The sequence below is a fragment of the Nerophis lumbriciformis genome, linkage group LG36 (assembly GCF_033978685.3).
Source record: "Nerophis lumbriciformis linkage group LG36, RoL_Nlum_v2.1, whole genome shotgun sequence".
NCBI lineage: Eukaryota > Metazoa > Chordata > Actinopteri > Syngnathiformes > Syngnathidae > Nerophis > Nerophis lumbriciformis.
In genome coordinates this window covers 18,362,501-18,377,500 of record NC_084583.2, presented here as the reverse complement: position 1 = coordinate 18,377,500, position 15,000 = coordinate 18,362,501, and the positions used below count along the sequence as shown (strand labels likewise).

Here is a 15,000-nt window from a genome sequence, read left to right as displayed (position 1 = left end):
TTACCACACATGAGTTTGCATGGAGAGCCAATTAGGGGAGCAAGACTAAAGTGTTCAATAAAGAAAGTAGAGTTAAATATGGAAAAGATACAGAAAAAGAAATGGTTAGACGCTGAAAAGTGGATTATTTTCAAGAAACACAGAATTGAAGAATCCTGCATCAAGTAAACCATCAAAAATGGTGAACACGCGATACTTTTAGCTTTAAGAAGCTAAATGTACTTCAAATGTGTTATTTACATATAAATATATTTTGTATGTCCCATTAATATAGTATGTTTCTACATGTACATTTTCTTATATTACTTTAAAACTAAAACTACAATTTTTTATTTTTTATTTAGATAATTCCAAATTTGGAAGTTTGTTTGTCATTATTTTGATTATATTAAATAATAACTGCAACAATAATCTTACACTCAATCAAGTAAATAATTATATCCCAGAATACGTAATTTTTTTTCTAATTAGTTTTAATATGTATAGATTCTTCTGAGAGCAAACTTGTCAGGTGACTAAATAATGACAAATATGTTAAATATATGAATAAATAAGACTGATGACAATATATTGAATAAATAAGACTGATTATGACAATATATTAAATATATGAAAAAATAAGACTGATGACAATATATTGAATAAATAAGACTGATTATGACAATATATTAAATATATGAAAAAAGACTGATGGTGACAATATATTAAATATATGAATAAATAAGACTGATGACAATATATTAAATAAATAAGTGATAATATATTAAATATATGAATAAATAAGTCTGATGGTGAAAATATATGAATAAATAAGACTAATGGAGACAATATATTAAATATATGAATAAATAAGACTGATGGAGACAATATATTAAATATATGAATAAACAAGACTGATGCAGACAATGTATTAAATATATGAATAAATAAGACTGATTATATATTAAATATATGAATAAATAAGACTGATGATGACAATATATTAAATATATGAATAAATAAGACTGATAATATATTAAATATATGAATAAATAAGACTGATGACAATATATTGAATAAATAAAGACTGATAATGACAATATATTAAATATATGAAAAAAGACTGATGGTGACAATATATTAAATATATGAATAAATAAGACTGATGACAATATATTAAATAAATAAGTGATAATATATTAAATATATGAATAAATAAGACTAATGGAGACAATATATTAAATATATGAATAAATAAGACTGATGGAGACAATATATTAAATATATGAATAAACAAGACTGATGCAGACAATGTATTAAATATATGAATAAATAAGACTGATGATGACAATATATTAAATATATGAATAAATAAGACTGATAATATATTAAATATATGAATAAATAAGACTGATGACAATATATTGAATAAATAAGACTGATAATGACAATATATTAAATATATGAAAAAAGACTGATGGTGACAATATATTAAATATATGAATAAATAAGACTGATGACAATATATTAAATAAATAAGTGATAATATATTAATATATGAATAAATAAGTCTGATGGTGAAAATATATGAATAAATAAGACTAATGGAGACAATATATTAAATATATGAATAAATAAGACTGATGGAGACAATATATTAAATATATGAATAAACAAGACTGATGCAGACAATGTATTAAATATATGAATAAATAAGACTGATGATGACAATATATTAAATATATGAATAAATAAGACTGATAATATATTAAATATATGAATAAATAAGACTGATGACAATATATTGAATAAATAAGACTGATAATGACAATATATTAAATATATGAAAAAAGACTGATGGTGACAATATATTAAATATATGAATAAATAAGACTGATGACAATATATTAAATAAATAAGTGATAATATATTAATATATGAATAAATAAGTCTGATGGTGAAAATATATGAATAAATAAGACTAATGGAGACAATATATTAAATATATGAATAAATAAGACTGATGGAGACAATATATTAAATATATGAATAAACAAGACTGATGCAGACAATGTATTAAATATATGAATAAATAAGACTGATAATATATTAAATATATGAATAAATAACACTAATGGAGACAATATATTAAATATATGAATAAATAAGACTGATGCAGACAATGTATTAAATATATGAATAAATAAGACTGATTATATATTAAATATATGAATAAATAACACTAATGGAGACAATATATTAAATATATGAATAAATAAGACTGATGCAGACAATATATTAAATATATGAATAAATAAGACTAATGGAGACAATATATTAAATATATGAATAAACAAGACTGATGCAGACAATGTATTAAATATATGAATAAATAAGACTGATTATATATTAAATATATGAATAAATAAGACTGATGATGACAATATATTAAATATATGAATAAATAAGACTGGTAATATATTAAATATATGAATAAATAAGACTGATGCTGACAAACATTGCCAACATGATGCATAAAAAACACAATTTTGTTTTGCCATGAATCCAAAAATTATTTATTGTTATTGAATTAAGGTGTTGGTATTAATCGTTCATTTTAGCAACCCCCTCAAAACCTACTGATTACACTGCATTTTCACATTAATCCTCCACAATAAAATATACACATGCTAACCCTACACAGTTTTATTATTAATATTATTTATATACACATGCTAACCTTACAGTTTTAATATTAATATTATTTATATACACATGCTAACCTTAGTTTTATTATTAATATTATTTATATACACATGCTAACCCTACACAGTTTTAATATTTATATACACATGCTAACCCTACACAGTTTTATTATTAATACTATTTATATACACATGCTAACCTTACAGTTTTATTATTATTATTATTTATATACACATGCTAACCTTACAGTTTTAATATTAATATTATTTATATACACATGCTAACCTTAGTTTTATTATTAATATTATTTATATACACATGCTAACCCTACACAGTTTTAATATTTATATACACATGCTAACCCTACACAGTTTTATTATTTATATACACACGCTAACCCTACAGTTTGTATTAATATTGGTGTTTATATACAAATGTTAACCCTACACAGTTATTAATAGTATTATTTATATACACATGCTAACCCTACACAGTTTTACTTAATATAATTTTTTATATACACATGCTAACCCTACACAATTGTATTATTAATATTATTTATATACACATGCTAACCTTAGTTTTTTTTTGTATTCATGTTGTTATTTATATAACCCTACACAGTTTTTTATCAACATTGGTATGCATATACACATGCTAACCCTACAGTTTTTATTATTAATACTATTATTTACATACAGATGCTAACCATACAGTTTTTATTATTAATATTGGTGTTTATATACACATGCTAACCCTACACAGTTTATTATTAATATTGTTATTTATATACACATACTAACTCTACACAATTTTTATATTATTTATATACACATGCTAACCCTACACAGTTTTTATTATTAATACTATTATTTACATACACATGCTAACCCTCCAGTTTTTACTATTAATATTGGTGTTTATATACACATGCTAACCCTACACAGTTTTTTATTAATATTGTTATGTATATACACATGCTAGCCCTACACAGTTTTTATTATTTATTTATATACACATGCTAACCCTACAGTTTTTTTTTATTATTAATATTGGTATTTATATACACATGCTAACCCTACAGTTTTTTTTATTAATATTGGTATTTATATACACATGCTAACCCTACACAGTTTTTTATTATTATCATTATTAATAAACACATGCTAGTGATATTGTTATTTATATACACATGCTAACCCTACAATTTTTTTATTATTGATATTGTTTATTAGACACATGCTAACCCTACACAATTATTACTATTAATATTATTTATATACACATGCTAACCTTACACAATTATTACTATTAATATTATTTATATACACATGCTAACCTTACACAATTATTACTATTAATATTATTTATATACACATGCTAACCTTACACAATTTTTAATATTTATATACACATGCTTAACCTACACAATTTTATTTTTATTTATATACACATGGTAACCCTACACAATTATTATTTTTATACATATGCTCACCCTACACAGTAATTATATTATTTATATACACATGCTAACCCTACAGTTTTTTTATTAATAATATTATTTATATACACATGCTAACCCTACAGTTATTATATTATTTATATGCACATGCTAACCCTACACAGTTATATTATTTATATACACATGCTAACCCTACACAGTTTTTATTATTGATATTTATATACACATGCTAACCTTACACAATTTTTTATATTATTTATTTACACATGCTAACCCTACACAGTTTTTATTATTAATATTATTTATACACACATGCTAACCCTACACCGTTTTTATTATTAATATTTATATATACACACATGCTAACCTTACACATTTTTTAATATTATTATTTATTTACACATGCTAACCCTACAGTTTTTATTATTAATATTATTTATATACACATGCTAACCCTACACCGTTTTTATTATTAATATTTATATATACACACATGCTAACCCTACACAGTTTTTATTATTTATATACACATGCTAACCCTACACAGTTTTTATTATTATTTTTATACACATGCTAACCCTACATAGTTATTATTATTATTCATATACACATGCTAACCCTACACAGTTTTTATTATTATTTTTATACATATGCTCACCCTACACAGTAATTATATTATTTATATACACATGCTAACCCTACAGTTTTTTATTTTTAATATTATTTATATACACATGCTAACCCTACACAGTTATTATAATATTATTTATATACACATGCTAACCCTACACAGTTATAATATTTATATACACATGCTAACCCTACACAGTTATTATAGAATTATTTATATACACATGCTAACCCTACACAGTTATTTATATACACATGCTAACCTTACACAGTTTTTATTATTATTTTTATACACATGCTAACCCTACATAGTTATTGTTATTCATATACACATGCTAACCCTACACAGTTTGTATTATTATTTTTATACATATGCTCACCCTACACAGTAATTATATTATTTATATACACATGCTAACCCTACAGTTTTGTATTTTTAATATTATTTATATACATATGCTAACCCTACACAGTTATTATAATATTATTCATATACACATGCTAACCCTACACAGTTATATTATTTATATACACATGCTAACCCTACACAGTTATAATATTTATATACACATGCTAACCCTACACAGTTATTATTATTCATATACACATGCTAACCCTACACAGTTATTATAGAATTATTTATATACACATGCTAACCCTACAGTTATTATTTATATACACATGCTAACCTTACAGTTTTTATTATTATTTTTATACACATGCTAACCCTACATAGTTATTATTGTTATTCATATACACATGCTAACCCTACACAGTTTTTATTATTATTTTTATACATATGCTCACCCTACACAGTAATTATATTATTTTTATACACATGCTAACCCTACATAGTTATTATTGTTATTCATATACACATGCTAACCCTACACAGTTTTTATTATTATTTTTATACATATGCTCACCCTACACAGTAATTATATTATTTATATACACATGCTAACCCTACAGTTCTGTATTTTTAATATTATTTATATACATATGCTAACCCTACAGTTATTATAATATTATTCATATACACATGCTAACCCTACACAGTTTTTATTATTAATAATATTGATATACACATGCTAACCTTACAGTTATTATAATATTTATATACACATGCTAACCTACACAGTTTTTATTATTAATATTTATATACACATGCTAACCCTACACAGTTGTTACTATTAATATTATTCATATACACATGCCAACCCTACACAGTTATTAATATTATTCATATACACATGCTAACCCTACACAGTTTTTATTAATATTATTTATATACACATGCTAACCCTACACAGTTTTTATTATTATTATTTATATACACATGCTAACCCTACACAGTTGTTACTATTAATATTATTCATATACACATGCTAACCCTACAGTTTTTATTATTAATATTATTTAAATACACATGCTAACCCTACACAGTTAATATTATTCATATACACATGCTAACCCTACACAGTTTTTATTATTAATATTATTTATATACACATGCTAACCCTACACAGTTTTTATTATTATTTTTATACATATGCTCACCCTACACAGTTGCTATATTATTTATATACACATGCTAACGCTACAGTTTTTTATTATTAATATTATTTATACACATTCTAACCCTAAACAGTTTTTATTATTAATATTATTTATATACACATGCTAACCCTACACAGTTTGTATTATTAATATTATTTATATACACATGCTAACCCTACACAGTTTTTATTATTATTATACATATGCTCACCCTACACAGTTGCTATATTATTTATATACACATGCTAACGCTACAGTTTTTTATTATTAATATTATTTATACACATTCTAACCCTAAACAGTTTTTATTATTAATATTATTTATATACACATGCTAACCCTACACAGTTTGTATTATTAATATTATTTATATACACATGCTAACCCTACACAGTTGTTACTATTAATATTATTCATATACACATGCTAACCCTACAGTTTTTATTATTAATATTATTTAAATACACATGCTAACCCTACACAGTTAATATTATTCATATACACATGCTAACCCTACACAGTTTTTATTATTAATATTATTCATATACACATGCTAACCCTACACAGTTTTTATTATTATTATTTTTATACATATGCTCACCCTACACAGTTGCTATATTATTTATATACACATGCTAACGCTACAGTTTTTTATTATTAATATTATTTATACACATTCTAACCCTAAACAGTTTTTATTATTAATATTATTTATATACACATGCTAACCCTACACAGTTATTATTATTAATATTATTTAAATACACATGCTAACCCTACACAGTTATTATTATTAATATTATTTATATACACATGCTAACCCTACACAGTTATTATAATATTATTTATATACACATGCTAACAGTTATTGATATTGTTATTTATTGTGACATTCTGTACCTCATGAACTACTTTTGTGTATTTGAACTTGTCACCTGCGAGTGGGAATAAAAGACTTTGTACTTTTAAAATGGAAAAAGAAGCGGAGGCTGACTGGATGCTTTCTACTTTGTGTACAGAAATAAAAACTTTATATGTGTTGTTGTTGTTGTTGTTGTTGGATGATGACTAAGCCTTGCAATCATTACTTTGTATTGCTCTTCACTGACTGACGGACACTTCTTCTTCTTTTAGCCTTCCATGCTCCTGATTACCATCTTGACTCATTTCCGTCCCCGCTTAAACCAAAGCAAACTAACAACTAGCAGGTTGTGTTAAATGGCCATAACGGGTAAACAAGTCCCTCATCCCACATTTGAGCAGCTAGTATTGGTGTTAAGTTACACTCTTCTACTTCAAAGAGGACCCACAGGCAACTTACCATTTCCAATCGATCAACTTTGTTGGTTTCATTTCAGTTGATCTTCAAAATCATCAGCAGCTTGTAAACCTTCAAACCACAGAAATAGAGATGTTCATCTAATTACACAGCTGTTTTCAAACTATGTTTTAGAAATGCTTTTAAACCTCTGAATAATGTTTTCAACTTTCGACATAATAATAACTAAGAGAAATCGTCTAAAATGTAATACGTCGGAAAAACTTTTATTTATTTATTTTTTATAAAAATGTGTAAAAAAATAAAATTAAAACAATTCCCAGTCCACAATCATCCACAACACGTTCTCTTAGATTTCCATGTTATGATACATGTTCACATTATTTATTGACTGTATCTAAAAAAGATAAAAATATATTTTTATTTAAATGAAGATATGAAATAATCCTAAATGAAATACAATGACTTGGTTTATATTATTGTATATACTAGGGCAGGGGTCACCAACGCGGTGCCCGCGGTCACCAGGTAGCCCGTAAGGACCAGATCAGTCGCCCGCTGGCCTGTTCTAAAAATAGCTCAAAGAGCAGCACTTACCAGTGAGCTGCCTCTATTTTTTAAATTGTATTTATTTACTAGCAAGCTGGTCTCGCTTTGCTCGACATTTTTAATTCTAGAAGAGACAAAACTCAAATAGAATTTGAAAATCCAAGAAAATATTTTAAAGACTTGGTCTTCACTTGGAATAAGCGGTAGAAAATGGATGGATGGATGGGTCTTCACTTGTTTAAATAAATTCATTTATTTTTTACTTTGCTTCTTATTACTTTTAGAAATACAATTTTAGAGGAAAAAATACAACCTTAAAAATGATTTTAGGATTTTTAAACAAATATACATTTTTACCTTTTAAATTTCTTTCTCTTCTTTCCTGACAATTTAAATCAATGTTCAAGTAATTTTTATTTTTTTTATTGTAAAGAATAATAAATATTTTAGCTTCTGGTTTTTCGACGAAGAATATTTGTGAAATATTTCTTCAAACTTACTATGATTAAAATTCATAAAAATTATTCTGGCAAATCTAGAAAATCTGTAGAATCAAATTTAAATCTTATTTCAAAGTATTTTGAATTTCTTTTAAAATTTTTGTTCTGGAAAATCTAGAAGAAATACGCGATGACGTCACACGTCTAACATGGCTGTGGCCGTGCTGTCGAACTTGACATAAAAGTCATCTACATACTTACTTACATCGACCGGGATTCTTTGGCGTGAATTATTATTATTTTAAAATATTCCGCACTTAAAATAAATACACTACAAGATGAGCTTAGCGCGAATGTGCGCAGGACTTTGTCCGTCCAGGTGCATGATTAGTGCGCAGCTAAGAGGCGCATTGCTGCACAGTTGGTCAAAGTGTGCATCCAGCAGGGTTCTACCAGGCTCATCCCGCCCTGGCCTCTCCACCTCCACGCAACCCCCCAGAGATGTCCCCCTGTTCGAGCACGACAGGACACGCTTCTCCCGCCTCTTGTCCCTCTTCTGCGGGGGCCAGTGCCTCTTCTGGACGTACCTGGCCCACCTGGCCTACACCGGCCTCAGGGACACGCAGGACCGAGGCCGCAGCACCGCCCTGGCGGGGGTGTGGAGCTTTGACGTCAACCTGGGCTCCAGCGCCTGGAAGTACGGCTTCACGCTGGGATGCACGACGGTGGGAGCGGCCATCGTGGGCTTGGGATTCCTCTTCTGTCGGCGCTCGGTCAGCCGGGTGGTGTTGCACCAAGGCGGCAGGATGGTGTCCGTTTTTACGCAGTCGCCTCTGGGGATGGGCCGCGGGCGTAAAATAACGGTAGCGCTGTCCCAGGTCAGCTGCCATGCTCACAGGCAGGAGTCTCCATCCTTCATCCCCCTCAAGGTTAAAGGACACAAGTTCTACTTTCTCTTGGACAAAGATGGCACACTCAACTATCCCAAACTGTTTGACACAACCGTTGGAGTGTACCGTCCCTTTTGATTTGCCTTTTTCGTCCATTGCACCGGTCCCCTCCGGGGTTTCTCATTGTCCCATCGGGTTGAGTTTTTCCTTGCCCTGATGTGGGATCTGAGCCGAGGATGTCGTTGTGGCTTGTGCAGCCCTTTGAGACACTGGTGATTTAGGGCTATATAAGTAAACATTGATTTGATGATTTGATTTGAAATACTGATTTGTCTTTGTTAGAAATATAGCTTGGTCCAATTTGTTAAATATTCTAACAAAATGCAGATTGGATTTTAACCAATTTAAAACATGTCATCAAAATTCTAAAATGTATCTTAATCAGGAAAAATGACTAATGATGTTCCATAAATTCTTTTTTTAATTTTTTCAAAAAGATTCAAATTAGCTAGTTTTTCTCTTCTTTTTGTCGGTTGAATTTTGAATTTTAAAGAGTCAAAATTGAAGATAAACTAGGTTTCAAAATTTTATTTTAATTTTTTTCGTGTTTTCTCCTCTTTTAAACCGTTCAATTAAGTGTTTTTTTCATCATTTATTCTCTACAAAAAACCTTCCGTAAAAGGAAAACAAAATGTACGACGGAATGACAGAAATACCCTTTTTTTTTTTATATATATACATTTATTTATTTAGCTATTCTTGTTTAAATCACACTTAAACTTACACTTAAATGACAATATATTTATTTATTTAAGTGTGTATCAAACTGGTAGCCCTTCGCATTAATCAGTACCCAAGAAGTAGTTTTTGGTTTCAAAAAGGTTGGTGACCCCTGTACTAGGGCATCAAATCAGTGTCAGTTGAGTCGGTCCATAGGTTGCCTGTAGGGATTTTTAATGTCCAGCAGATGTCAGTATTTAGTGACACAGTATCGACACAGTATCAATACAGTTTTGCAATGTGTCGAAACGCTTCATGACGCCTCATCAACCCATCACTAGTGCTCAAAGTGTAATGCAGTAATTCAACTTGAAGGCAGCAGTTTCAACAAACAAATGAAGATAGTTCAATTAGCAAATGAACAAGCTTGCAGGTTCAAGTTAAACATATCAAATAAACATTTGGATGGTCATCAAATGAAGCATTTTCACCCACCATTGGTGTGTTTGGAGAAACTTGTTGAGTGGATCTTGCGGTCGTGGCTGCTTGCTGCTCTTCCTTCCATGTAGCTTGTTTGGTGAATGAGTCTGACTGACTTCCTTCCTTTTCACCTGCCTTCAATCACTCATTTTGGTGGCCATTTTACCTCGGCATTCTGGGAATTGTAGTTTTAAATGATTTTGACCATGTACACCAGGGGTGTCAAACTCAAATACAGAGTGGATCAAAATGTAAAAGTGAACAAAGCCAAGATTGAACAAATTAACCTTTTAATAGGGACCCAAACAAGTTTTGCATTGAATATTGAACAAGCAAGGCTTATATAACTTTATAGTGACATGCAAAATCCAGTTTCAAATAATAATTAAAGCTGCAAGCAGCGTTGGTCGGGCCCGCGTATTTGGCAGGTGCTAGTCCTAACTGTCCCAATACTTTTGTCCAGTGATAGTCATAAGTGTCCCAATACTTTTGTCTACTTTTAGTCTGAAGTGTCCCAAGACTGGTTGTCAATTTATGAAATGTAGGTCTAAGTGAGACCTACATAGAGGTTTTTGTTTCATGTCTCTCTGACCTTCCCAGTGGGAGTTACAGGCAGTTATGTCATTTTTTTCTTCCGAGGAGCAGTTTTTTCTGCGTTTTATTCAAAAATTGCGGTAGAGACAATTTTGGGTTAGGTTTTTTCATTAGATCACAATTTTAGCCAGTCCTGATGTGTGTGTTCAGTTTGGTGAGTTTTGAAGCATGTTAAGGGGGTCAAAATACAGCTCAAAGAGGCAAAAGTTACTGTTTTTAGTACTTTTTTGTCTTGAAGGGGGAATTGCCAACTTCCTGTTGATTTTTGCCCGAGAATGTACTATTATGAAATGTAGGTCTAAGTCAGACCTACATAGAGGTTTTTGTTTCATGTCTCTCCAACCTTCCTAGTGGGAGTTACAGGCAGTCTAGTTTTTTTTTTTCCTAGGGGGCGCTAGAGCGCAATTTTGAGTTTTGTGGTTCGGTTTTTTTTTTAAAAAGGCAATTTTCGCAGGTCCTGATGTGTGGGTCAAATATGGTGAGTTTTGAAGCATGTTAAGTGGGTCAAATTACAGCTCAAAGAGGCAGCGGAAGAAAAAAGAAAGAATAATAATAAAACCTTACAAATTCAATAGGTCCTTATGTCCCATTGTATAAGGACTCCCTTTGGGAGTCCTTATACAATGGGCCATGCGGGCCCTAATAATAATAATAATAATAATACAAATATAAATGGCATATCAAATACAATTTAAATTAAAATTGAATGCCTTTTTTCTATTTGCAGCCTTCTGAGGTAAATATCAACATTAACTTTTTCCACAGGCTAATAAATTTGAAAATAAAATAACAATGAATAAACCAACCATTCAGGACTTTAAACTGCTCAGTTTGCAACACACTGATCTAATCTGATGTGCCCAAACCAGATACCTGCCATCTTTTCTTGGATGCTAGTTCATTAATGTCGGGGCTCAGGCTTTGAGCTGAGGCAACCTTCATTATCGAATGAAGGTGTTCATCAGTCATTATATCTCGTACTCCACCCGGACCACAGTCTTGGGGGCGTGCCTTAAAGGCACTGCCTTTAACGTCGACTACGAGCTGACGTCACGTCCGCTTTTCATCCCTTCTAACAACATGCCGGCCCAGTCACAAGATATGTGCAGCGTCTGTATGCACAAAAATGTGAATGCAAGGCATACATAATCAACAGCGATACAGGTTACACTGAGGGTGGTGATATTAACAACTTTAATACTGTTAGAAATATACGCCACACCAAACAAGAATGACAAACACATTTCGGGAGAACATCCGCACCATAACACAACATAAACACAACAGAACAAATACCTAGAACCCTTTGCAGCACTAACTCTTCCGGGACGCTACAAGTTTTAGCTGGTCTTATATATTGTACTGTTTTCTTTCAGCCAGTTCCCTCTTAAAGCGACAACAAGCAGGGGTTGATACTGTTTTATTAGTAATTAGACTTTTTAGACTCTGTCCCTTTTTAAAACACATCTAATAAGTAGTTGTTGTTGTTGTTGCTTGTCTTCTTGTGTGTTTTGTTCTCTTATTTCCGGCCTGTCCCTTCTTAAAGCAAGAACCAGCAGAGGATGACAGGTGCAGTATTACTGGGTCATAGGGGTGTAACGGTACGTGTATTTGTATTGAACCGTTTTGGTACGGGGTTCTGGTCCAGGGTTAAGAAGGGGTTAAAAACAAAACAAACATTGGTGAGGGAGGGGCAGAGACAGAGAGAGAGAGAGAGAGAGAGAGTTATGATAAACGCGCATGCGTCGCCAGGCTCTGCTTTTTATCCATAGATTTATCACATTTAATTTTTTATTATCTATAGCAGGGCTGTCAAAAGTGTCATTTGCGGCCCACAGCTAATGTTGCAATGTTGATTAATAAAACAAAGCTGTTTTCTTTCAAACTGTCATTGCTCAAAACATAATATTGAATCAAAATCAATGTTATTATGAATTATTGACCTATCCAAGGTTCCCATTACTTCACATCAAATATTCCACTCTGAAAAATATTTTTGGTGGAAGATTTTGCAAATGTGGTAGATAAATAACCAAAAAATGTATAATTTTGTTGTTTTCTTACTGTACCGAAAATGAACCGAACCGTGACCTGTAAACCAAGGTGCGTACCGAACCGACATTTTTGTGTACCGTTACACCCCTACTGGGTCATGAAATAAATCCATCAGTAAAAAGGCAATGAAATAACCACAAAAAAAAAAAGTTTAATCGAATGACTTGAGATTATTTTTCACAATTGAATAAATGAAAAATATAACAAATTAAAATGAGTGATTAATATTTTAACTGTGTGATATTTTACTTTCAATGGTCAGGGCAAACTATATTTTAGCAGGTGTTTAGTTTGTTGTGGGTCCCCTCTCAAAGCACACCTGAGCAGCCATTATCCATGTTATTACCGTATTTTACGGACTATAAGTGGCAGTTTTTTTCATAGTTTGGCCGGGGGTGCGACTTATACTCAGGAGCGACTTATGTGTGAAATGATGAACACATTATAATATTATTGATCTCATTCACGTAAGAGACTAGACGTATAAGATTTCATGGGATTTAGCGATTAGGAGTGACAGATTGTATAGCATGTTCTATATGTTATAGTTATTTGAATGACTCTTACCATAATATGTTACGTTAACATGCCAGTTGGTTATTTATGCCTCATATAACGTACACTTATTCAGCCTGTTGTTCACTATTCTTCATTTATTAGGGCCTGCATGGCCCATTGTATAAGGACTTTGGGAGTCCTTATGCAATGGGACATAAGGACCTATTGAATTTGTAAGGTTTTATTATTCTTTATTCTTCCGCCGCCACATTAAACTGTAATTTGACCCACTTAACATGCTTCAATACTCACCATATTTGAGCCACACATCAGGACCTGCGAAAATTGCCTTTTTAAAAAAAAACGAACCACAAAACTCAAAATTGCGCTCTAGCGCCCCCTAGGAAAAAAACAAACTGGACTGCCTGTAACTCCCACTAGGAAGGTCGGAGAGACATGAAACAAAAACCTCTATGTAGGTCTGACTTACACCTAACTTTCATAATTGTACATCCTCGGGCAAAAATCAACAGGAAGTTGGCAATTCCCCCTTCAAGACAAAAAAGTACTAAAAACAGTCACTTTTCCCTCTTTGAGCTGTAATTTGACCCCCTTAACATGCTTCAAAACTCACCGAACTGAACACACACATCAGGAGTGGCAAAAATTGCGATCTAATAAAAAAACCTAACCCCAAATTAAAAAATTGCGCTCTAGAGCAATTTTTGAATAAAACGGAGAAAAAACTGCTCCTCGGAAGAAAAAAATGACAAAACTGCCTGTAACTCCCAACGGGAAGGTCGGAGAGACATGAAACAAAAACCTCTCCGTAGGTCTCACTTAGACCTACATTTCATAAATTGACAACCCCCAGCAAAAATCTACAGGAAGTTTGCTATTCCCCCTTCAAAACTAATTTTTTGTAAAAACCGGTCACCTTCCTTCAAAAACGATCTCCTCTGAGCGCGTTTGTCGTTTCGCCTTCAAACTAACACAGGAGAGAGATTGAACCCTTGTGATTACAATGACAGAAGCGCTTTTTTTCTAACTGCTCCGGTTTTGATTTTATGACCCTTCAAAGACCCGCTGCGCTGATGCTGCTGTTTTTTTAAGATGGCTGCTTAAAAGCAGGAAGCACCAACGTGCCCACACAATGCA

The 15,000-nt window shown here is 31.0% G+C and overlaps 2 protein-coding genes and 1 long non-coding RNA gene across 4 annotated transcripts in view; 1 reads left to right on the top strand and 2 right to left on the bottom strand.

Annotated features, from left to right (window-relative positions):
• The window catches only part of LOC140677567 (uncharacterized), a 29,735-nt gene extending 18,582 nt beyond the window's left edge, over positions 1 to 11,153 (bottom strand). Inside the window, exons 1-2 of the long non-coding RNA XR_012049347.1 lie at positions 10,711 to 11,153; positions 7,659 to 7,727 (exon numbers count right to left, since the gene is read on the bottom strand). This is a non-coding gene — a long non-coding RNA (uncharacterized lncRNA). The remainder of the gene's footprint in view (positions 1 to 7,658; positions 7,728 to 10,710) is intronic.
• LOC140677577 (transmembrane protein 223-like) lies at positions 8,838 to 9,657 on the top strand. Its single transcript, XM_072912463.1, has one exon. The coding sequence runs from the start codon at positions 8,944 to 8,946 to the stop codon at positions 9,631 to 9,633; it is 690 nt and encodes a 229-aa protein (XP_072768564.1). The 5' UTR covers positions 8,838 to 8,943; the 3' UTR covers positions 9,634 to 9,657.
• Positions 11,154 to 14,964: 3,811 nt separating the features above from the next.
• LOC133577042 (aryl-hydrocarbon-interacting protein-like 1) overlaps positions 14,965 to 15,000 on the bottom strand; it is a 30,483-nt gene continuing 30,447 nt past the window's right edge. Inside the window, exon 9 of one of the 2 annotated variants that reach the window (XM_072912377.1) lies at positions 14,965 to 15,000. This exon is cut by the window's right edge and continues 786 nt beyond it. The gene's annotated coding sequence lies outside the window, so the exon portion shown is untranslated. The other variant, XM_061930553.2, reaches the window with a different exon arrangement.